Source organism: Taurulus bubalis, assembly GCF_910589615.1.
Source record: "Taurulus bubalis genome assembly, chromosome: 2".
Lineage (NCBI taxonomy): Eukaryota > Metazoa > Chordata > Actinopteri > Perciformes > Cottidae > Taurulus > Taurulus bubalis.
Genome location: NC_136590.1, coordinates 23429749 through 23455155, shown reverse-complemented (window position 1 = coordinate 23455155; position 25407 = coordinate 23429749). Strand labels below are relative to the sequence as shown.

The window sequence follows — 25407 nt, the reverse complement described above, 5'->3', positions numbered from 1 at the left end:
CCTGCTAATTAGTTTACATGCGTTTTGTTGTCATTTCTGTTAAACAGTACAGTTGCCTTTGTGTTCATGGGCCAAGAAGTATAGTTTAGAAAAGTAGCACCAACACCAGCAGATGACATGGCACCCCAAACCATCACTGACTGTGGAAAACGTGGATTATGTGTCTCTCCTCTCTTCCTCAAGACTCTGGTACCCTGGTGGAAGAGAGGAGAGACACACAATCCACGTTGCTTGAGGTCCAGTGTAAAGTTTCCACAGTCAGTGATGGTTTGGGGTGCCATGTCATCTGCTGGTGTTGGTCCACTGTGTTTTATGAGGTCCAAGGTCAACACAGCCGTATACCAGGAAGTTTTAGACCAACTTTATGGAGATGCAGATTTCATTTTCCAACAGGACTTGGCACCTGCACACAGTGCCAAAGCAACCAGTACCTGGTTTAAGGACCATGGTATCCCTGTTCTTAATTGGCCAGCAAACTCGCCCGACCTTAACCCCATAGAAAATCTATGGGGTATTGTGAAGAGGATGATGCGAAATGCCAGACCCAACAATGCAGAAGAGCTGAAGGCCACTATCAGAGCAACCTTGGCTCTCGTAACACCTGAACAGTGCCACAGACTGATCGACTCCATGCCACGCCGCATTGCTGCAGTAATTGAGGCAAAAGGAGCCCCAACTAAGTATTGAGTGCTGTACATGCTCATACGTTTCATGTTCATACTCTTCAGTTGGCCAAGATTTCTAAAAATCCTTTCTTTGTATTGGTCTTAAGTAATATTCTAATTTTCTGAGATGCTGAATTTGGAATTTTCCTTAGTTGTCAGTTATAATCATCAAAATTAAAATAAATAAATATTTGAAATATATCAGTCTCTGTGTAATGAATGAATATAATAGACAAGTTTCACCTTTTTGAATGGAATTAGCAAAATAAATCAACCTTTTGATGATATTCTAATTATATGACCAGCACCTGTATATATCGCTCTCTCACAAACCGTGAGTACTGACCATTTTTTGCCATGGTCGAGGATTTAAATGAGCGCCAACAAGCGCGCCTGGTACCATCGCACAGACTTTTAAATCCCGGGTATTATCTTGTTTTATTTTTATAATCTGTAGGTAACTGTTTTTGTGTTATAATACATGTTGACTGTGTTGTGTTCCATATGTTTGTGGTTGAAATGAATGGGTTAAAGTAATGTTATTTTCACTTAGAATATAAGGGTTTCAAAACAGGGCTATATAATTGCATGGGAGTTTGAGCTCACCCTACAGTATTTCTGTATTTTAAGAGAACCTGGCCTCTTTGCACTTTATAGTAAATTGAATTGGGCTCTTTCAGACGCATTCTTGGAATCTATATTTTGGTGGACCCTTTCCAATTCACCTCCCATGCAACAGGGTGTGAGGACCCTGACTGGAATTGAAATTGAGAAGGTGGGCTACATATACTTTTTACACTTTTAGATATTCTGCCAAGTGAAAGTGTTCCCAGTGCTTCCGGTCTGTGTGCTGGGTAAGAACCACTATGACTAATAATATGGGTTTGAGAACACCACAAGATCAATGGAAAGGATGATTTTGGAGGTAAACTTGCAAGCATCAAGGCTAAAAACAACCCATGATGCAACACTCCGTAGCAGCTGGTGCGTGTGTTTTTTATTATTACTTTTTCCCACTTTATTTGAAGACTTGAAACTTCATGCATAATTCAACCTCGCTTCTCAAGAGATATCATCGTATATATAATATACATGTCATTTCATTAGTGCATCTAGATTGCCCAGGCTTGAAAATTGCTACATAAGACATTTTTTTTTCTTTTTTTTCCTGTGGTGAAGCTCTGGCAACACATCCGGCCAGTGAGGCTCATTTGAATTTGTAGACAGAGTGTTGCAGCTGATAGAGCGAGGGGGAGGAAGAGGGAGAGAGATGAAAGAAGGGGGATGAAGCATGAACAAGAGAAAGAAAAACATGTGATACATACATCAAATAAAGACGAGTAAAACAGGGACTAACATCAAAGGACAGATGGGAAATGTGGCAGCATTAAAAAGGGTGGGGCTTGGGCGAGAGACAAAGACTCACCACAATCATGTCTGACGGCTCCAAAGTGATGCATTCACAGCCTCGTCTGCCCTCCAGCTGCTTTCCGAAACTGTGGAGAGAGGGACAACACAAGAAGCCAACGTTAAAGTAGAAAACAAAACCAGAAGGCACAGATTGGGACGATTGTCTCACACCAAAATCACTTCAGATGTGTGAGGTTTAAAGGTGAAAATGGTGCCAAGGGTTCATGCAGATACTGTGTGTCTTTATAGAAGTAGCATCTGCTAGCTTTATCGTGTGTTTACATGAAACTTAGGCCACTCATCCACCTCCTGTCCATGCGCCAATCATTAAACATTTGGCTGATCGCAAGTGAGTCAGGGGAAGGTGACACAGATTCAGGAGAGATGATACAACTGAAGACTCTGTTCAGATCCAGCCAATTGACAGTAAACATTTAACCCATTAAAGGATGGACTTTTTCCTCACATTGTGAAAGAAAACTATCTGAGGTTACATATTCATCAGTGGTCCTGAAGAGATTCTTTCATAAAAGCATTATTTACAAAGTATTTTATGAAGCAGTTTATTAGTATAATTTACTAAATGAACATCATGCTGTATTGAAGAAGACTTGAAACTAGAGATTGAAACATTGTAAACTCTTGTTTACAATGTTCACTGAGGGAATAAATCAAGATAGAAGTAGAGTCATTTTCTATAGACTTCTATACAACCAGAGGAGTCGCCCCCTGGTGGTCAGAAGAGATAATGCAGCTTTAAGACATCATAGACTTCTATAAAAACCAGAGGAGTCGCCCCTGGTGGTCAGTAGAGAGAACGCAGCTTTAAGACACTTCACTCAGCAGAACCAGAGGTCAGCTACAGGTGAGAGAGACTGGGATGTACAACTTGTCATCAGCCACTTTGTCTACAACTTGATTGCATTAGAAAAGAACAATAAACCAACCGTTTGCATTGAAGGCCTAACAACTTAGAGAAAAGAGAGTGCAGATCAATAAGCCTTCATGGTTGACACCTCACTATAACTGCAGAGTCCGCAGAGACTAAAAACATAATCAGCGCTCGACCAACTTTGATCCCCTCAAAAAAAATTGGGAGTTGGGAGTCTGAAATAGCATCAATAGTATTTATTTAGCCTCAGATCATCATCGATTGGACCGCAAAATGGTTCAAATGTAATAAAAATAAGTAATTTACAGAGATATTTAATCGTTATTTCTCTAAATTTGCTCAAGAATTCACATAAATAAAAAAGCAACAAATACATTAAAACGAGTTATTTTTGATCATCGCGAATCATCAGCTGGAGACAAACGTGTTTTACCACCGTTAGCAAGCTAACGTTAAGCGACACAAAATGGGTCATTTTCAAAGGAAAGAGTGATGTGGGAAACTATTTGTGCTTGTAAAAGCTTCAAAGCATGTGGTGAGAAAATACATTACACTTTTATTCATAATGGCAAGAAGTGATTGGTGAGGGTGAGCAGAACATTCATTTCGGGCAATACAGCTGATGGTGGTATGCCACATATTCATAGCCAGGTTTACATCTATATTATATTTGGGAACGTGGTCCTTTAGAGATCGTTTCCCATTCAGAAGTGGCCCTGAAGTTACAAAAAGGTTGAGCACTGCATCAGCAGCTGATTGATGTTGACATCCATCATTCAAATCAACAGGTACGACTGACCACAACCATCTCAGCCAGTCTCAGCGTCGTTACAACACCGTGTTCCCAGTTAGCAGCTTTTGTTTTGGACAATGCCACGCTGTGTCTAAGGGCCTCTCGGGGCTTCTCTGCAGTCGGCTGTCGAGTCCTCTGACGAGCAGGAGGAGAGCAGCTGACGGCGTGCCGAGACCACGAGGGTCCGTCTGCTGAACGAGGATTCTTCGTGAAAGGCTGACGAAGGTATTTTCCCACTTGGACCCAAACTATTACAATGATCAAATAAGACTAGGATATATCAATTAAGGGTACTTGATGTTTGTTGTTTTACATCAAGTTTCTTTAGGTTTTTTATTAACAGTTGGATGTGTCTCGGTGTCCCTCAGGAATATAGATGCTCGTAAAACTGGAAAGGTGAGGCCATAAAACATGAGTGTCCGGCAACATTATAGAGCACTCTGCAGGAAAAAGCCTCATTCTGAATATTACCCTGCAAAAAAAAGAACACAAACGATGTATTTTCACACCGCAAATAAAAGTATCAACGGGCTGAGTTGCACCTTTATTTATGAAATAAAGTAGGTAAAAACTTTTTTACTCCTTTCAAAATCGACAAAAGCAGCGCAGGCCAGATCTGATCCTTCGTTCTGTTCTCACCTTTCACAATAAAAGCCAGAGACACACAACATTCACAGGAGAGTATTTTGCATTTTTGTGCCGGTTACTCGTCATTGCAATTGATCTCTTTCAGCCTTTTTCTCCTCACAACCCCAGTTTGACGCTTGCAGAAGCAAAGCATTTTGGGTAGAATTCTAAACTAATTTAACAAAAGATGATTTGAAACATTTCTTCTATAAACAAAGAAAATGCTTCAAATTTGGAGATTTGAGAAGCCAGCACACACAAAAGAATTGCCGTATAATTTTCTGACGATAGTCAAATCTATTAATGTTCGTTATGTTTGTGCACAATTTGTGCAACAGAAGTAGTGAAGCTTCTCGTTCTCCAGTAATCAGCGTTGTTGAGGCTGCTTGTTTTAACTATGGAAGCGTGCTGAGCTGGGAGGAAGTCAACGTTCCCTCTCTGGTTCCCACACTCCTTCACTCCTGGTTTCCAGCTTTTTCAGTCAAGGCTCCTCCTTTTACCTCTTCACCTCCACTCGCCTTTTTCTTTCCCCCTTTCCGTTTGTTGCTTGCATGTTTCATCCGATGCCAATTGTAAATATTTCCTCCCCTTTAAGCTCTTTTTGATGTCTTCCACCTCCATCCCTCCCACTCCCATTCCCTTTCATGTATTCATCCTTTCCTTCCTGTTGTTCTTCCCTTGCCTTCTTCCTCATGTCCTGTCCACTTCTCACCCTTTTTCTAGTACTCATCTGGAGCTAGCAATGTTCTTTCCCTATGCTGTGAAAAGTGTGTGGTTGAAACATTTAGTTGTTAAATACCTGCAAATGTAGCTGCTGGCTAATTAGCTCGCTAACTCCACCTAGCTTGAACCCAGGGACAGTAAAAGCCATTATTTCTCTGTATTTAATTTTCTCATTTCAGTAATGTTTATAGCATTGAGAGAGAAAGAAGCACATTAGTTAACCTAGTAAAACCCAGGGAGAAACGAAAATGAGGCAAATGGGTTTTAACCATGAACCTTATCTGAGAAGTGAACGCAGTCGTTGTGACGTCAACCGCTAGTTTGTCGACTGATTTTAAGAAGGTATTTTGGCTGTCGCTATCTTGGTTTTTGCAACCAATGAACCGAAGTGACCATATTTGGACCTATTACAGACGGCGTACGTCTCCAGTAGAAACCTGTCAATCACCTTGTAGCCCCGCCCTCAAGCATACCCTGTTTCTGACTCTAAATGATTTACTAAATATACATCATGCTGGTTTGAAGAAGACTTGAGACTAGAGATTGATACATAAACTCATGTTTACAATGTTTACTGAGGGAATGAATCAAGAGAAAAGTAGATTCATCTTCTATAGACTTCTATACAACCAGAGGAGTCGCACACCCCAAGGAACTGTGTGTTTTTTGTCGTATCTTTGAGAATTAAACATCACATTTATTTAAATATTCTGAACTGGTTTGCTATAAATACCTTTTTAAAAAAAACATACATTTCACGCATCACAAAGCCCAGTGAGAGAATGAATACATTCTATATTCAGGAGCTCCCACCAGAACATGGACACCCCGGCGTGGTCTGTGGAGTTCCCAGGGAGGAATGCAGTCGGCTGGGGCTTGCAGCGCTCCCAGAACCCCGAGCCTGGCGGTCATCGCCGCTCTGGCAGATCTCTCCACACTCCAGTGAGGCGAGACGCATGGTCCCTGTCAGCGCTGCACAAAGCCTGCCAAACTCATCTCTTCACTCTGTGTGAGAGTGTGTGTGAGTGTGTGTGTGTGTGTGTCAGACAGATTGTGTGAGACAAACAGAGGAGACGTACAGCTTTCTACTTAGAAAGCTGCAGGAGGAGAAGCTGGAGTTTGCTGAATTGCACGTTTACTGTATTTGGACCTACTTTATGTGCAAAGATAAATAAAATTCCCCTCTTCCTGACCTCCTGCTTTACCCGCTGAAGTTGAAGAATCAACAATCTTGAGTCCACTCATAAGGGAGTGATCGAGTTTGTTCAAACCAAATAATGATCAAATAATGACTAAATGAAAACTTGCATAATCACGATATCATTATGTATTTCGTCATGATATGATTCCATTGAAAGAAGTTCAGTTATCAAATTGATTATTAATTATGGCCAAGCCCTACAGTATACAGTGTAGTGTGAATCATTATTATAGTAGACAGGTGTTACTATATCTAAGAACTTTAAAAAGTACAAAATACATTGGATGTATTTTTTTATTTTTTATAAACTCACTAAAACAATTGAGTCCTGGACAAAAACCCTCACAGCAACATTTTGTTGGATGAGCTGAGTTATGAGTTATTCTTTTTTTTTTTTTAAACGAGTCATTTTTCCCTGGCATGAGAAGCTCTTCTCACAGCACTGACGTCGTGCCTGAGTTGCCTTTCAGCAGGTGATGAGTTCTCGCCCCTCTTTTTCCTGCAGAAACAAGTTGTTGGCAGACGGGAGAACAGGTTCAGCTCCGGTCCAGAGACAGCTGCAGCTCCCCGGGGCAACAAACCACGACAGCCGGCACATAAGCTAAAGGCCCCCCACACACCCACACCCACACCCACACACACACACACACACACACACACACACGTGCACGCACGCACGCACGCACGCACGCACGCACGCACGCACACACTCTCAAGCCCTGATCTGTTGTCAAAAACCAGAGAAGTGACTGCGAGTGCAAAATACTAATAAAATAAAAACACACCAACAATAAAACACTATGAAATTAGAGCTTATATACATTTTAAACGATGAAAGCTTAGGACTTGGTTTCCGTGTAACTATGAGACATAAAATATAGAATCCAGAGTCAGGTTTGAGTAAGAATCCACATGTCTAAAGGCTTATCAGACGCAAAAGCATGGCACCGCGGTTCATAAAAATATGACAATTATTGTATCTTTTTGATCATGAGGTAAATAGTGTTTCTCATTTTACGTGCTTTTTTCCGAACGTCCAGCAATTTCTGCTTGTTACATGCAGGCAGTATTTTCAATGTAAACTACCGTCTTTACAGGAAACTACTTGGTTAGGTTCAGGCAAAAAAGATTGTGGTTTAGGTAAAACAAAAATATTGAAATTATGTGACAAATATCAACGATAACTTTTCTTTTGACACACAAAGACGTCTTTTTTTTTTACCCATCTACCTCCACCTCTACCCGCCCCGAGGGACTTTTTGCCGTCTCACACAAGATTTACCTTCGAGGGATATCTTGGTGTCTGTAGCCGTGTTTCCACTCAATTGTCAAGAATTTAAAATGTTCTAAACACAAATGCAATCTGTCCATTTGTTTGGTCAGACGTTGGCGCTATATAATAAGTGTGGCTGTAATCTGCCAGTAAAGGGAGTAGAAGATGAAAGAAGAAAAACAAGTGGCGTGTGTGATGGATGTTCAATGAGTCAAAACAAAGTTTGAGTTTTGGTCAAAAATTAAACCCAAAAACGGAGATCCGGGTCCATTTGGCAGCCATGTCTCCATGGTAGCGATGACCAACAGTAAAGGGAGAAAAACCACCGACCGCAGTATCACACACACACACACACACACACACACACACACACACACACACACACACACACACACACACACACACACACACACACCAGACTCAAAGGGATGACGTAGGAGTCGGTCATTCAGAAACATTACGACTCGTTTGCAAAACAGCAGCGTGATCGGTTGAGAGCCTCATTCAAGCCTCAGCACATCAGAGCAAAGCGAAGGTTTTAGTTTTAAAGTAGAGAAAGTAAAGCCAGATAACCGCTCCCACGTCACCGGACGCTCGATCCTGTCACGCCACTGCAGATTATCTGGCTGTAAAAACAGCTTGAGGTCACGGACGAAAAATGAGAAGCAATGCCAATGTTTGACTTGTGGCGCTTCCAGGAAGTCAAGTTCCAAACTAACCCAGCAGAGGGTCGGGGGTTCAGTAGCATTCGAATAATGAAACCAAATCATCAAACCCCAAAAATAAAAAATAAGTTGAGCTTTCGTCACAGAATGAGTCCTAAAACCTGGAGATTTCAGCATTTTTGCACTTCTTGTTCCCTCGTCTCAGAGTCAATGTGTTTTATTAAATGCTTTTCTAGTTGTTGAATGTCTGAAATAAGGTCTGTGTTTAACCGAAAAGGCGAAATGCCTGTACTTTCGTAGAATTGTTTACGTTGCGCTGTTAACAGGTTACACTTGGACAGGCGCGTCTCGCCGATTTTTACCGTTTTGCCAAAAGCCGATCTCCGTGAGATCTCCGTGAGGAAAGCAGGCTCATTGCAGCCACTAATATTGATACAATGGGATGGCCCACATATCTGCACAAATGTTTAGTTTTTCACATGTTGCACTTTATTGTTATTATCTTGAAATGATATTCGGTGCAAAACAGGTTAATTGTAGCCACAAATAAGCTATTTTTTTTGCCAAATATTAGTTATTTTTTGCACAGACAGAACTTTATTTGCACTGTTCTAACAAAGGGATTGGACATTTCATTTGTTTTTGTCTGATGGAGCAATCCGGTTTACTTGAAAGTGATTTCAATTTTCTTTATTCGAAAAAGCATGGATGGAGGAGTCACAAAAATGTCCGTAAATACCCGCCTGACGGTTGCTAAAAAGAGGCTTGATGAGACGACTAGACATCATTGTATCGGGGTGGTTGTTGTATTGTATTCATATACGACATATTTAAATGTGTCAAATAGACAAAACTTTTACTTCCAAGTTAAAGTTACTAAGATCTTCCTCACTACGGGGCCAGAACGTCCGAAAACCAGAACTTGAGTTTCACTTCCGGTTCCCTCATCTCAAAGTCACTGTTTTTTATATTTAATAATTCTTTAGATGTCTCTAATGACAACCATGGTGAACAAAAGCTTAAGAATTTTTTTCCCTACGCTATAAAATACCTGTCTTAAAAAAATAAGCTAAATCAATTAAAGTAAAGATAGCCTAATTATTTTCCACACATTGTTGATGAGGGGAGCCGCAGTAGATTAATTGATATAATTCAAAAATAATAGATCATAATACGAGGCCAAAGAGCTCCAACTATTGCGAACATACAATATGTGACATGCCACAAAGCCCACTGTAGCTTGTGTCCACATAAGGGTTTGGACTCCAGAGTTTCTCCTCCTCACTGCCCGCTAAACCTCTAACAGCGTACCAACCGCCCTCGACTAAAACATCTGAACCTGGAGCCAAGCTCCCGCCAGACGCTTTGATTTATTTTTACCGTTTAAGTGAAGGAAAAGTCTGATTCTCTTTAGGATACAATCCGTGTTGATTTCTTCGCACCAAAGCGCCGCGGGGGAATTCCTGGCTATGCAGCCGGTTAAAGTGACGGCAAGGCAGGAAGCGGAGCACGCTGGGGTGAGGAATGTGCAGAGAGAGAGAGATTTGAAAATTCCTGTTATGTGAAAATGCCTGTTTTTCTGCCACTGCACTAAAAGACGTGAACGAAAGAGAAACAAAGAAGCTGGAAGATCACTGACCACAAACAGGAGCTCCAGGCGTCGGCTTCTCTGGATTCTTTGTAAGCGAAGTGACATTCAGCATATTATCCACGAGTGGGAGAGGCTCAATATTCCAGGTTTTAGATCCGACTGTGTTTTTTATTTATTATCCAGAGTGTGAAAAACAGAGAGAAAAGTTTCATCAGGAGGCAAAAGTAGTGACTGTCAATCCTTTTGGTTCGTCTTTAACTCAGGAGGAGTGTGTGTGTTCCCTCCCACTCTACTCTGTCCGCTGGCTCGAGGGAGGGGTGTGTGTGTGTGTGTGTATGTGTATGTGTATGTGTATGTGTGTGTGTGTGTGTGTGTGTGTGTGTGTGTGTGTGTGTGTGTGTGTGTGTGTGTGTGTATGTGTGTGTGTGTGTGTGTGTGTGTGTGTATGTGTGTGTGTGTGGCCTGCTCATTTCCTGCCTGGATGTGCTTTTGGGCTCCAGGACCACATGGCCAGCCACTGTTATTGCCCTGAGGTTATTTCTACTTCACTATTCTTTCAGCTACAGTCAGTGCTTTGTGCCATTGTTGTTGTTGTCATTCGATAAACTGCGGCTCCCTTCAGCTCTAAACGTTACGGAGATATTCTATCCGGTTTTGGGCCACCTTCCTCTGGTAAAAGTCGTTTGACCTCGAAAGTCTCCAGAAAACTTTGAGCTGTCACACTGACATTCACGCCAGTGTATACATAGGTCGAGACTGTATCACAGGTGTAATTTCAGCTTCTTAGCCCTTTGGAAAAGGCCAGAAATAGGGCACGTTACTGAGATATTGTATCCGTTTTTGGACTTGGACACCCATCCTCGGGTAAAAGTCAGCGGATGAACTGTTCCTTCAAAACATCCGTCTTCGCGGCAAGAAACTGCATCAACTGCTGCAATACTTTATTTAATTAGTGGCCCTGTTTAACCGACGCTCTCATCAGACGTCACAAACAGTGGAAGAGGAGTTTGTTTGTTCATCATATTCTATTGTGCATTTTGACATTTAGATTTACGTCTTTTCAAACATACTCGGCAATAAACCCTTGTTCTGATTCTGAGGCGTCGAGATATTTTTCTCCTGAGAAGCACAATTAGTTGTTTTAGTTATTTTCTTTCATCGCACGGCTGGACCAGTTGAATAGGAATGAGTTCCCTTCTAGAAATAAAGGACTATATATCAAGTTAATTATGTAGATAATATGACAATATATACCAACACATGCAGAGAACACAAATACAGAACAAAAACAAGAAACGAGCGAGGAGAAATACGAGAAATATGTGCAAATACTAGAATCCAAAAAATAAAATGTTGATTAAGTGATATTTTATGTTCAAACTCTCTGGCGAGACTTTTGATCTTTTATGATCTGAAACAGGGTTTTTCTGCTCAGTGATGCTTCAACAGTGATTTCCACCTGGTCGGAAAAACAACGACAGCCGAGTGGAACAAAACGTTCTGCATCCATTCAGTCTTGTATTTGAGGTTTTCACAAAGAATTTGGGACTCAATTCCCTGAAAGCTGTGAGAGAACCTTACCAGTATGAACGTACACCGCAGATTAATTAGGAGATGGGAATCGAACACCATCAACTGGATTAGGTATTCACTTTAATGAAAAAAATTGTATTGGGATGTACCACATTTTGAGTCCAAAATACATCTCTACCAATCAGGTGTCAGTTTACATCCACGTCTGTTCAAAATGTGTTTTTTTTAATGAAGTCACAGAGACCTTTGACCTCAAAGTTATCATCAGTTCATCCTCAGGTTAAAGCGGACAAATGTGTCAAAATTTGAAGAAATTCCCTCCCTGAGATCTGCCGCTCATGAGAAAGAACCGGACGGAAAACCCCAAAGTATATTAAGATGAAAAGAAGAAGAAAAAGCGTGTGTTTTGGCACGTACAAGTACACACATACATTCCCCTCGCGTGTGTTTTTGTACGTTGCCTCATACATGTCGCCTGCGCTTCCATGTCGCAGATGAAAAAACAGACACACACAACCACACTCAACTTGACAAGAAAGAGTGGCTTTGTGTGCGACGTCAGACAGATCCCACCTACTGTGTGTGTGTGTGTGTGTGTGTGTGTGTGTGTGTGTGTGTGTGTGTGTGTGTGTGTGTGAGAGAGAGACATACCAGCACCTCGCCAGGTACATGTGCTCCTTGACGAAGACGGACCCAGAGAGCAGGATGTACCAGCAGGTCGCGATGCTGTCGGGGCTGGAAGGGAGAGAAAGAACACATTGGTCTTACTGGTCCTTCTTTTGCTCCAGATCGAGAATTAATGAACTTGTGACTTTTTATTTTCTACCTCCCTGCAATCTGCACTTTTTGATTAATTTGCTTTATTTAACAAGCTGCTGTAACAAGGAGGAGGAGGAGAAGGAAAATGAGGAGGAGGAGGATGAGGATGAGGATGAGGAGGAGGAGACGCTGCTGCTGCAGACAATCTCCTCCCTCCGGAGCTCCAGACTGGAGGTCCAAAGCTGCAGGTGAAGCCGGATCCGGGTCTGTCCACGGTGGACCGGTCTCTGCTGGATCTGGGTCTGGTCCACAGTGAACTGGTCTCTGCTGGAGTCTGAGCTGAAGTAGGTTCTGGTGGACCTGCATGATGTCATCTGGTTTCACCAGAATCCGACCCGGTGGCTCCGATGAGGAGCTTTAAGAAGAACTCTCTAGAACCAGACCATCTTTGCTCTGGTGGTCTGTTTACTGATGGAGGTCTATAGAGGACAAGGACTACACTGAGGACCAGGTCTAGAAGACCAGGACTAACCTGAGGTCTATAGAGGACCAGGACTAGACTACACAGTAACTTTAAAACTTAAGACCAGCCAGAAAGAACCAGGCAGGACTCTCAGGACTCTCAGGTCGCAGGACTCTCACGTCTGTTCAAAATGTTCTATGTGACACATTTGTGTGAAATTGTCATAATTAGCTTTTGAATTCTTGAGTTACGGTCAAAAAATATATTTTTTTTATGAAGTCACAGATCTGGACGGCTCACGTGGCCATCCAGATCATCCATTAACCCCCAAAACGTCGCACTAACTCACTTCTCCACAGGCCACGCGTGGAGGCAGTCAAGTCAAAGCCTCCGGTCATGAAGGTGCACACGGAGCGGGGAGCGTCTGGAGATCAGAGAAGACTCTGTGGCCCTCGTTTGATATTTATAGATATTTATAGATGCACTGAATTTATGAGCTTTTACGTCAAACTGCAAAGGGAATAAATCACTTCAGATTATTCATCTACAGGGTGACGCAGTTTGCCAGTTTTTTTTATTTTCTCAGGAAATAAATATGTATCAAATGTCTGGTGCTGGGAAATTGGTATTTTTGTCACACTAGTTCCTGGCAATTTTGTTGACAAATTGAAAAAAAAGTTACTTTATTATTGCATATATTGTGTCGTAAAAGCAGAAAGGTGCAGCATAATCATGTCGGGGTTTAAACATGTTAACTATTATTATGGTTTCACATTATGGGTTATGCATAGTGTGTGTGTGTGTGTGTGTGTGTGTGTGTGTGTGTGTGTGTGTGTGTGTGTGTGTGTGTGTGTGTGCGCCATGATAAAACATGGAGAAAGCATGTGAAGCCTCCCTCCAGCCCTCACGCTTCCTCCACATCATAAACCAACGCCTTTAAATTCCTTGTCTCTCCAACTTTCTTCAGTATATTGGCCTCTTGTTTCCTCCTCCGTCTCACTTGCAGCCACTTCCTACCTTCTCATCTCATCGTCTTCCCTCCCGTTCAGGAAATCTCAGGCCATTAAACAAAAAAAAGGGTTAATCTTGCGATATTCTGTATTTTTCTTAATATAAATAAATCTCATTAACATATTTTTGTTAAAAGAAATCAGCCTGATAGATCTTTTAAATCATATCAATGATTCTTTGCTCTCAAAACCCGACACACTGTTGTTGTTATTGTTGTTGTTTCCAGGAACAAAGTGTCAAACACTGGGAATAGACACGAGACGAGAGCAGCAGAACCCGGAGCGAGTACTTACTAGAACAGGATGTGGTTGGCCTCGTGGCGCTCGTACCTGGCCGAGGTGCACATCGACCTGAGACAGAGAGACAAAGATGTTCACTTTTACTTTCTGTTTCACACATCCCATAATACAGTTCTCGACAGTTTCTAACAGTCCATCACAAAAAGGCACCAAACTCGCTCCCACTTTTGGACGCCATCATTACTGTCGGTCAGCTCAGTGGCTGAGTTTATGTCTGCAGGCGCCCACATTACAGTTCCCTTCTTTTCTTTTATTATTTAAAGTGTTAATAATGTTGAAAAAAATTAATATTCCACCTTTTGGTAAGAATTGCAAGACTCCACGAGATGGAGTTTTTTTGGGGGCTCATGGGTGAAGTCAGCGGGATTGTAGACTAGTGTGTCCGAGTCTAATTTTACAGCAGCAGGTGTCTAACATGTTTATGGTCTGTTTGACTCTAAATGACCATAATTTACTAAATGAACATCATGCTGTATTGAAGAAGACTTGAAACTAGAGATTGAGACATAAACTCATGTTTACAATGTTTACTGAGGGAATACATTTAAGAGAGTAGTAGAGTAATGTTCTATAGACTTCTTTACAATCAGAGGAGTCGCCCCCTGGTGGTCATTAGAGATAATGCAGCTTTAACACATGAAGCGTAGACTTCTATACAACCAGAGAAGTCTCCCCCTGGTGGTCACCTGCTCAAATGAACCAAGAGCAAGAAAAAGAAAAAAACATTCCAGGACATCTCAGACATTGGACGTGCGAGCGTCTGAAAAGACACCTGCGGCTCCTTTTGACGCTAAAGCCGGGTAGAAAACCAACCTGGGGGCGAAAGAGGAATTTCACAAAGAACATTCAAAGCACTCCTAAAAACCTGTTTGTGTCAGGGTGCGCCACGAGAACAATGCAAGCAGAAAGTGGGCCTGAAGGCTAATAATCTACATTCATGTCAGGGAGCTGATGCCGTGATTGACAAATAGTCCGATAGCGGAAAAATACAAAACAGCAAAAACAAGAATAACACAGATTTTTGTAGTTTTTTGTTGAAAGACTCACCTCAGCTGATGTTCCCTGAGGTGAGAGAGGACGTCCATGTGGTAGAGATGACAGTAGATGGCGTGCAGGTCCTGCAAGGACAAAAAGACAGAAGGATGTCTGAGCGGTGCGCTTTTCAGAAACTAGAACAACATTTGTTTACGGACACGTTTGCTCAATCTTCAAAACGGCTGAGAGCTTTTTTTTAAAAAAAGCAATAAAAAGTGAAAGCTTTCACGCGATTGGCTCGTTGTTTAGAGTGCGCTGAGCGTCTCGGGCGCCACGCAAGTCACATCCCTTTGACAGGAGCCGCGCACGCCGCTGATCAGATCGACACCTCAAACCAGACGGGCCGGCGAGCCGGCTGCACGGCACTTATATTACGCACATGACAGCAGGGAGACACGCGCAGATACATCCACCCACAGACTTTTAATAGCACCTCCATCAAGGCCAGCTGTCAAAACATTACGAGGGTGTGTGTGTGTGTGTGTGTGTGTGTGTGTGTGTGTGTGTGTGTGTGTGTGTGTGTGTGTGTGTGTGTGTGTGTGTGTGTGTGTGTGTAGGGAACAGCTTCATGTAAGCATCGGTAGAATCAAACAAACAGCTACTGAGGCTTTAAACAGGTGGACTGGTATGGATGACTGCTTCAGCACGCACGCACAAACAAACACACACCAAGTCGGTGCAGAGATTAACACACAACTTCTTCTCCATTTTCTATTCTAGTCTCACCGACGCCACATGGTTTTATCGCCATAAACTAACCTCCACAATGCCGAGGAGGGATTGTAATCATCCGTGCAAGGCAAAGCAGCGCTACTATGTACCAAGAAATAAATCTGGTGAATCAGAAAATCCTCGGGAGGACAAATTCATATTTGGAACACCATTTCCTCCCTCCTGGTTTCGTTCCACTGGTTTAGTTGTATTTGTCGAACATTTGTGCAAAATACTGAGAGCCAGTCAAAACACTGTGTGTAACTTTAAGTCAAACGCCCTCAAATACAAACAGAAATATATTTGAATGAAGTAAGGACAGCAGATATGTCTTTAAAAAAAACTGAAAACATTTTAATGCAATGTGAAAAAGCTTGTTATAAAACACTGACGAGATGCAAACAAGACAGGAGACATTGATGGTGACGTCTTGACATCTTGTTCTTCTGCCTCCTCTCAGTCGACAAGCTTTTCGAAGAAAGTTAGGAGCAAATCTATGAAAAACACAAGATTTAAAGCGGTGCTTTTTGTGGAGAAACTAAATAATTACACGGCAAAATCGTGCAAGTGTAAGTCGACTGAGAACATCTCGTACATTTTGTTTTCCACATCCAACATGCTCTCGCTTCCGATTATTTGAGGCTTCCTCTTTGGCGGCCGAAAGGCTGGAATGTTGTCTCCCTGGGACGTTCCTATTTGTAGTTTTCGTGCAGGAATCAGGACGCCGCAGTAGGGCTGTGCGGTATGGGCAAAATTCATATCACGGTATTTTGTAAGATTCTGGCGGTTTCACGGTATATATTTTTTTAAACAAGTAAACACATTGATTCCATTAACAGCATCAGTCAACTAGACAGCAGTACTGTCAGCGAGCCGTGCATTGCCACAACAACAGCAGGCAGCAACATTGACTTTTTACAGTTTAATACTGGGGGCGCAGTGGAGCTACTTACGTCAGTGTAACTGAGTTCAGTCATGGTTCACACTTGTTATAAAATTACAGCGCCGAATTGCATGGTGGGTAGAGTTTGCACACAAAAAAAACAGGAAGAGACAGACCGGAAGACACGCCACACAAACAGCTGTTCGCCGCCCAACTTCCCAGCATTCAATTTGGCTGTGTAATTTTGAACCATAGGTGAACTAAGTTACCCTGACAGCTAAGTAGCTCCACTGCGGTATTAAACTGTAAAAAATAAATGTTCCCGCCGGCTGTTCTTGCGGATATGGCTTGTTGACGGCGCTGGTCGCTGACGGCACCGCTGTCTAGTTGACCGCCGCAACAACAGTTGTTACGTGTAATCACCGGTATGACGGTATATGAAAAATTCATACCGTATGGAAATCTGAAACCGGTATATACGGTTTGAACCGGTATACCGCACAGCCCTACGCCGTAGATATCACAGCTTCCTCATTTTGCACGATTTACCTATGGAAAGATCGGGTTAATCCTGCTTCACAGACTCCGCTAGTCTACATTTAGTCTCTGGTTCCTCCGTTCTAAAAGCAGGTTTGGCTCCTCAGTTGTGCTGGGAAAGTTCTCTCTTGGTCTCACTGGAATAAAGTAACCCCTTACTGCTCACCGTGGTGTGATTATAACACCGCAGGTTAAACTCTTCACGCCGTTCACAGCGTTGACTCGATATATATCTGGTAACTTTTGGTCAAAATGAGCCGACTAAGAGTCGTGACCTCTCCTTTCGGGTCCCGAGGCCGAGCGGCACGAGTAGAGCCCGGTTCCCTGCGGTGAGAGAGCGGATCTGTATCGACTTCAACTCCCAGTTAACTGGGTTAGTGAGCACAACAAACTGCTGCGGTCAGCACTCCTGTCATGCTGCTGAGCGTGCATGTGTGTGTGCATGTACATTAAGTGTGTGTATGTCAGGACATGCAGGTCTGAGGCGACTAGCTGGCATGGGGAGGGATCGGAGCCGAATATTAAACCCTGGTTGGTAGCTTGTTCCTGGGTTACATTTAATATTCTGCTTGATTCAAAAAGACATTTATTGGGTTTGAAGCCTTGCGTTCAGCATTTTGGCTATCGCCATCTTGGATTTTTGACTAAAGACGGGACACGATAAGGTGGGATACAGAAGATTTAAATGCCAAATGTCACAATATCAGTCAATTCATGTTCTGTTGTTCAACTGAAAATAAACATGCACAGTAACAGCTGATATAGTAAAAATATGGATGTATTCTACTGCATGACCCTTAAACAACAAACACCACTACTACCACTACCAATATCACTAGGCAAGGCAAGTTTATTTGTATAGCACATTTCAACAACAAGGCGATTCAAAATGCTTCACATAAAACCATTAAAAGCATCACCACATAATGCAGAGAAAAACGGATCCTAGGTGTTCTACAGCTCATATGACCTTGATATAAATACCAGACCCAGTTATTGTTGATCTCTCACGAATCCGCAACTCCTTGCCTTTAATAAAAAAAATATATATTGTTTTACTTATTTTCTGCATAAATATGATCAAAAGTCAGGAGTCTGAGCAAAAACTGACTCCTCGATTGCTCCCAGAGTTTTTTTTTTTGTTTTGTTTGTTTTTTTAAATTGTATTGTTCGGTGCCTTCCCATCATCCCCCAGAGTAATACTACACCTCTTTAGAAAGATTACGACCTAAATCATCTCAATCTGCAATACGAATAATCACAAGAAACACAAGCCTTGACATGTTTTGAAGCATTTTCAGTCCAAAAAACGTTTTTTTTTCGGTTCAGAAATAGAAAAATGACCTATTTTGACCTGAATCTTGGTTACACCATGAGCTAAGTGTACTTCAAATGACCGTTGACTGTCAGGTGCACGGTTCACAAAACTCTGGTTCTTGCTTCGCAGCCAGAGACTCCAATACTGATCACAGTGCTACTACTGTTACAGTGAAGGTACTTTGAGAGAAATCCGCCGTTGTTAGGGGTACTTTTTTTCAACGTTTCACGTTGTGTTGCTTGGTAGTTGACCTGTCTTGACTTGGACTTTGTTTGACTTTGTCTCTCTCTTCGTGCAGACAAGTAGGATGGTGACTGTTGCATGTGTCGCAAACGCTCCTCTGGTTGCAACTCTTTGAGAAGTGACCGGGCTTAAGGCAACCAAAGCACAGCCTTTCAGCTCGGACAAACTTGACTGTCTGAGACTGCTTCTTCCACAAACTTCCTGCATTTGAGCAACGTGTGCCCAGTCTTCTCGCAGAAAGTGCAGGTTTCCACAGTCTCTTCATTGGAGCTTGTAGTTAATGTCTTTGCTGTAAAACGTTGACATCTTTGTTGTTTGGGCTTTTCAATTTCAACTTGCTTCAGTGACTGCAATGATGTAACTGGGTTACAAGCAATTTTCGCTTCTCTTATCAGAAATTTCACAAACTGACTAAAGGAGGGGAAACTGCTACTTGCCTCTTCAACTTCTATGACTTTCCGATTCCATCTTGCAGTAAGCCAGTCGGGGAGCTTTAACAGTATTTTTCTGTTTTCAATGCAGTCGTTTAGAATCTCCAGGGTTTTGATGTGGACCATTGCGGCCTCCCAACTTCTGAGAAAATCAACGAACTCTCTGAGCTTAAAGCTCTCCTTAGCGCTGATCCTGGGCCATGCTTGGAGTTTTTCTCTGTATGCCATTGCAACCGTAAATGGGTTTCCACATCTTTCCTCCAAAATCTCCCATGCAGACACGCAGATTCAGTCCCAAGTAGGAAATAGTCATCCAGTGCACTCTTGGCTTGTCCACTTAGATATCTACGGAGGGAGTATATCTTCTCCTTCTCTTGAATATTCTTCTGGCCTATCAAAGTTTGGAAAGAAAGCTTCCAGTCACTGTAGTTTAATGGATCGCCACTGAATACTGATGGTTCAGGAACTGGGATTCTGCTGGCACTTAAAGCATCTGTCAGGACCTTAACAAGCTCTGTTGTGCTTTCACTCGTGGAGGTAGTAATGGCTTGAGGCAAAGGAAACACAGGCAGGGGCAGGTGTCCTGTGGTGCCTCGCAGCTGGTTACCTGCAACCAACCCATGGCCTAGGATGTCTTTTGGCTCTTGATTGTACACCTGCATTCTTGCTTGCGCTACACTGAGCTCTTTCCTGGCCTCCAAATGCTGTATTCTTCTCCGTCTTTCCTCAAGAGTTCCTTGTATAGCTGTGTGCTCTTCTTCCACTTTAGCTTTCATTTTAGCATCCTCCTCTTCTCTCTTTATTCTTCTATTCACCTCTTCTGCTTCTTGTTCTAAACGACGCTTTAGAGAAGCGACATCTTGAGCAGCAATCTTCCTTTTAGCCTCCGCTTCCAGGCGCTGTATTTCCAATTGTTCTCTTTCTTGTTCTTGCAACAATTCCAGAACAGCTTGGCTTGCAGCAGCGTCGGCGGCGGCTTCTTGATGTTTCACTGAAGACCTGTTTGAATGCTCTGAGGCGCCCTTTAAGATAGAGGCGGCAGTTCCGAAATCACTCACAGTTGAGTTCCAAAGAGAGCTTGAATCTGGCCAATCTTGTTCTTCTCCCTCTGGCATCTTCTCACTCAGACGACTCGAGGCTTTGGACACAATTAAGCTGGAAACCGCTACACACCGATCCACTCTTCGACGCATATCATGGTCTGGTGTTGTGACTCTGCGCAGCTCTTCATAAATACGCTGAACGTCTGCACAAAGGCCCCTGGTGTCGCCAATGATATCATGAAGCAGACTGTCTGCTAATGGCTCTGATGATTGTGACAATGGCTGCTTAGCAGATTTAACTTGTGTTCTCCATTTTTGGTAAATGTAGTTAAATCTTTGTTGTAGTGATTTAATTTTCTTGTCTGGCATTTCTTTGCCTTTCTCTGTTTGTTTACAGACTCGATCCCCACGTCTTAGCTTAGATACTTCCTCTGGTTGGGCTTCAGTGTCCCTGACTTGATCTTCAGGCAGCTCATTTTCACTATCCCTAACATCATCACCTACCTGGGTTGCCATTATCAAAGAGTCTTGAATAGTTTACATGTAAATTGCAAATAAAACTAGAACTCTGAAGTATAATAGATGTCAGATTAATTGCGAAAGTTTACCCAAATGTGTAAATATTTAAATATGTGTATCTGCAGTGTTTTAATATTTAAACTGAAAACCTTATCATTAGCTATGATTATCAACAGCAACAAAGTCAGTAATTCCCACCTAAGTAACTCAAAATGTATACAAGAAATATTGGTTCCCTTGAAACACTTAGAGAACTTAAACATCAAATGGAAAATAGCCTTCACTTGGGAAAACACCCTTTAAATTGGTAATAAAATAGAAGCTCCAAACAAAAAACTATGTAGCATACAACTTTAAGCCTTTAGCTTCTTAAAACTGGCGATACAGTAAATGGCAAGATTCAGTTAACTTGCTGAGAAAATAAGATACATTCACTACTCACACAACAGTCCTTCAGTTTTAGCATACACAAGACTTTAAGCAAACTTTTGTACAGCCCTCTTCTCAGCCCACTCTTATTAGTGGCCCAGTTCTTATGGTTCGCTTTAAAGCGCTTGTTCAATCAGTGTGTGTGCGTCTTCAACTGTGTGAAAGTGTGTGAAAGTGCATGATTCCGACTCATCTGCCAGTCCTTTGACGAACGTTCCAAGCACCGTAGCCACCACGTTGAGATTAGCTTGCTAGTCTTGAGACTTCTTGCTGCTTCATCCACTTGCGTTGACGAACAGTTCGAGTTTTCACTGTGACTCCCTCCCAAGCACAGTCAGACAGCAAATGGTTTCCGTTACGGGTTTTTAATGAACTCTTCTTCTCCACATCGAACCGTGAAAACTATGCAATACAAGGCATCCAAACACACACAACCCACGACGTTAGCTAGTCAGCAAACACAGCATTGACAACAAACATAGTGCAAGTACACAACAAACGGACACAATACCTCGTTGGCTGCATGCTCAAAAAAGGGAATCCTCTGAACCTCCTTTACCGTCCTTCATATTAGTTATCTTCACCTTGCTGAGATGTCTGTGTTTGCCGGTGTGAAAAGCGCGTGACGCTACCGAGACTTCACAGCACAGTGAGCACACCGGTATGGTGTGTTCAGGTACCCCTAGAAAATCCCGTGAGCTCTACCTTGCAGCTCAGCTGATGCTTCAAAATAAAAGTATTTTCTGCAGTCACCCAGTGATGCTATATACAAATACAAAATATACAAAAATGGAAAACCGTTACAAAATATTAAACCAACATAGTGGCAACAGTTACAGTTTTGTTACCTTAATCACGTTGTACCTACTAGGGGTGGGAAAGGAAAACTTTGTCAACATATTGTATCTAAGAAGATCAAGTTTCATCTCACTTCAATCATTTTTATTGCAGCAAAATGTGATTGTCAAGCAGACGAACTGACCAACATGTCATCAATGTTGTCATTCGATTTGGATGCGCCGAAGAGGTGGCGGGGCTTATCTCTGTGCAAGCAGTTTTCATTTACACCGTCCACGATGGAAATAACCACTCTTTCTGCTTTATAATTGTTGTGGAAATCCCAAAAACATCGGAATGTCAAACGCCCTCGTGTCTGGGTTTATAATATTATCCGTAGCCACACAGCTCGGTGGATGTCACATGAGGAAGTGTGTCTGAATGACGGCCACTTCCAGGGCTGCTAGAGGACCCGTAGCCAGTTTGATGCTTTTTCTAAAGTCTTTGAGCAGCGGCGTGTCCGCATGTTGCCCTGTATGTTGCGGAACAGCTGTGAGAGCAGCAGCACTACGAGTGACAGGAAGTCCAGACGGTTGATTTAAACGCGGACGGCGCATTTCTATAGAGGAAATTGTGAGGGCATTTGTTGCCCCTCTCCTAGTGATATCAGGGGCAAAATTACATTTCTTAGGGGCAGTTTTGCCCTTTGCCCTCGTGTATTTCCGACGCTGCCATAACCAATACTACTACCACTACTACTAATACCACCACTGCCACTACTACCACCAGTACTCCTACTATCACCACCACTACTACCAATACTACTACACACGCCCATGAAGACAGCTGTCCCCATCTAACATATTGATTAGCATGGTTAGCTCGTCAATAGACCCAGACAGGCAGAGAGCAGGATGTCCAAGGAGGAGATCTCTGCTTTGTCGTAATCGGCGGTCTCTCCCAGAGAGAGGACGGTAATGTGATCACGGCCCACGCCAGCCCTGATTTGGCTCAGACTGAGGGGTGTGGTAGCTGTGGTTTGGCTCCTGAGGGCCAACACAAGTGACACGCCCCCTTTAATGCAGTAGTGTCAATCAACACATCTATAGAGACACCGAGCATTGAAGACCCATCCACACCTTGATATCGACTTTTTCATTGACTGAAGGTGTCACAGAAGTGTTTCCTCAGAGCTGTGTGGTGGGCTGAACAACCAGCAGGGTCAAGAACCAACAGCTAAGTTTTTATAATTAAAAAAAAACAGATAATTAAGGCAATACATGTCCCATTTGTGAATGCACGTTTTGAAGCCTTGACTTCAGCATTTTGTCCGTTTCCATATTGGAGTTTTTAAATTGCAAATCTAGATAAAAATGTTTTTTTTAAATCAACAATAAATCGGGATAATCGGGAATATTGTCACATTTGCATCATCGGCAGGTGGTAGAACCAGGCGATCCTGACACTTACGTTACTTCAAGCACTTAGTCAAAATGTCTGTTTTAAGCTCACTGTTTTTTCCTGTAAATTATATTAAAAGAACTTTGACAGCATTGTGTTATAGTGCACATGCTGCGCTATGATTGGCCAGTCCACATTGGAGAGGTGGGACTTGTGATTGAGGGTGCTTCCACTCATAAATATTTGGATGTTTTTGCAGAAATTATCAAATTACTATACTTTAAATTGTATCACATTACAGTGACATGTGTGAGCATCAGAACAAAGATGCTGTGTCACTTTGTGTTGCAGCTGTTTGAAGTTTCACAATGGCTGTCAATCAAGAGACGAAGGTTGTTTCCCAAAAGACACTAAAGAGTCTAATCTGATCCTCAGAAGTGAGGCTGTCAGACTAAAAATAAGACAAATGTACAGTGTGTGTCTGTGTGTGTGTGTGTGTGTGTGTGTGTGTGTGTGTGTGTGTGTGTGCGCACGCTGATGGTCGGCATGTGTGTGTGACTCGTGTACCTGCAGTGCTGCTGCCACCTGCTGGCAGCAGCAAATTCTCAGTAAATACGATTTATTCCAGCAGATGCTGCTTATCTACCTAGTAACTTATCCAGGAACAGTTATTTAGACAGCAAGAACACATTGAAAAATAAAACGATTGTGATAAAATACATAACATAGAAAAGGAGACGTGACCACAGATCATTGTGTGTGTGTGTGTGTGTGTGTGTGTCAGTGTGTGTGCATGTATGCGTGCGTACGTGTGTTTCTAAGCACCTAGCCCCCCCTCACCTTGTGACAGGAGGCATTATGACATGCTGAAGTATTCCTGTTACTCACGCATTAACAAGCTGTGGCAGCGCACAACAAGCACAAAAGCGAATTGTTGCAGTACAGAGGTTGTCGTCCCACCCACCACATTTCTCCCTCGTTCCCATCAAGAGACGACCTTCAAGACAGAGCCCGTGATACACCGAGGAACTCCCACACACACCAGTGAGAGGTGAACACACTGTGCTGGAGGGGAGGAACATGAACTGGTTAAAGGAGAGAGCCGGGTCGGACCAAAACAACCTTGAGTTACTTTGAGAACTTAAATAAGGTCATAATAAATCAGAAGGTCTCCCTTTATATATAAATAGTAACAATGTGTAACTCTGTTTTGTCTTATATTGAATGATTGTTGTTGTTTTTTTTAAACTCACACTGTATTTTTCACGTATCTACCTGCATAGGGAGCTATGTTTGTTTTATTTTTTTTATCTCAATCCATAAAATGCTGGATCTTTTGACTTGTGTGCTACCTACCAACAACCATTCAAACAGCGACCACTATCAGCAGCGGATGGGCCAGAAAATAAAGCTCTCCAACAATTGTATACAAATATTGTACACTTTAAAGCAGTCTATTTCAAAACTGGGAATAAAAAGAGAAAGAAGAGGACATTTAACAAACCTTCCCACTGAATCTTTGTGAGAAATTGACTGTTCAGGAGGAACCAGGTCCTCTATGGAGAGTTCAAACTGCCCACGGCCGCTCACGCCTCCACCAGAATGTACGGTATGCCAGTCGAGTCCGTCAGCGACACAAGAGAGGAGATTGTAAACGGACGATACAACACGTCCATTCAGCGGCCTGTTCACGTTTATGTCACGTGGACCACCACTGTGTCAACAATGGGCTGATAACGAGCCGGTAACGGAGGCTGATAATTTTTCGAGCGTTAGTGGAGTATCTTCGGTCGAGGGCGGGCCGAACGCGACACTACTCAATACCACCGGGATTGCCACAAAGACCAGAGGATTTGATTCGATTTTGGAGAATTCTTCTTTTGTTTGAATTATGATTTTAAACTATAATTTCAATGTTTTGAGAGATGAAATTAAATCCATATGCGAGCCGAAAACGAAGCTGGCTGATAATTAAATATGATAATTTATCGTATATAAAAACATCGCGAAACACAATTATGTCATCTAAAATAATAAAAAAGAAAAGAAACATACTGAAAAAGAAATTCTGCATAGGTTTTGCACTGAAGTTCTTAAATAAAATGGTAAAATATTCCGTACTTTTCATTCGTCACGTATTTAATTCACACAAGAGTCATCAAAACCATGCGGTTG

At 42.4% G+C, this 25407-nt stretch overlaps 1 protein-coding gene across 1 annotated transcript in view; it reads right to left on the bottom strand.

The window, feature by feature from the left end:
• The window catches only part of rapgef6 (Rap guanine nucleotide exchange factor (GEF) 6), a gene marked incomplete at its 3' end in the record, with an annotated part of 127593 nt that overhangs the window by 75323 nt on the left and 26863 nt on the right, over nt 1-25407 (bottom strand). The window contains exons 2-5 of the mRNA XM_079214163.1: nt 14953-15023; nt 13900-13956; nt 12025-12108; nt 2092-2161 (exon numbers count right to left, since the gene is read on the bottom strand). Of these exons, the coding sequence (XP_079070289.1) occupies nt 2092-2161; nt 12025-12108; nt 13900-13956; nt 14953-15023 (282 nt within the window). The remainder of the gene's footprint in view (nt 1-2091; nt 2162-12024; nt 12109-13899; nt 13957-14952; nt 15024-25407) is intronic.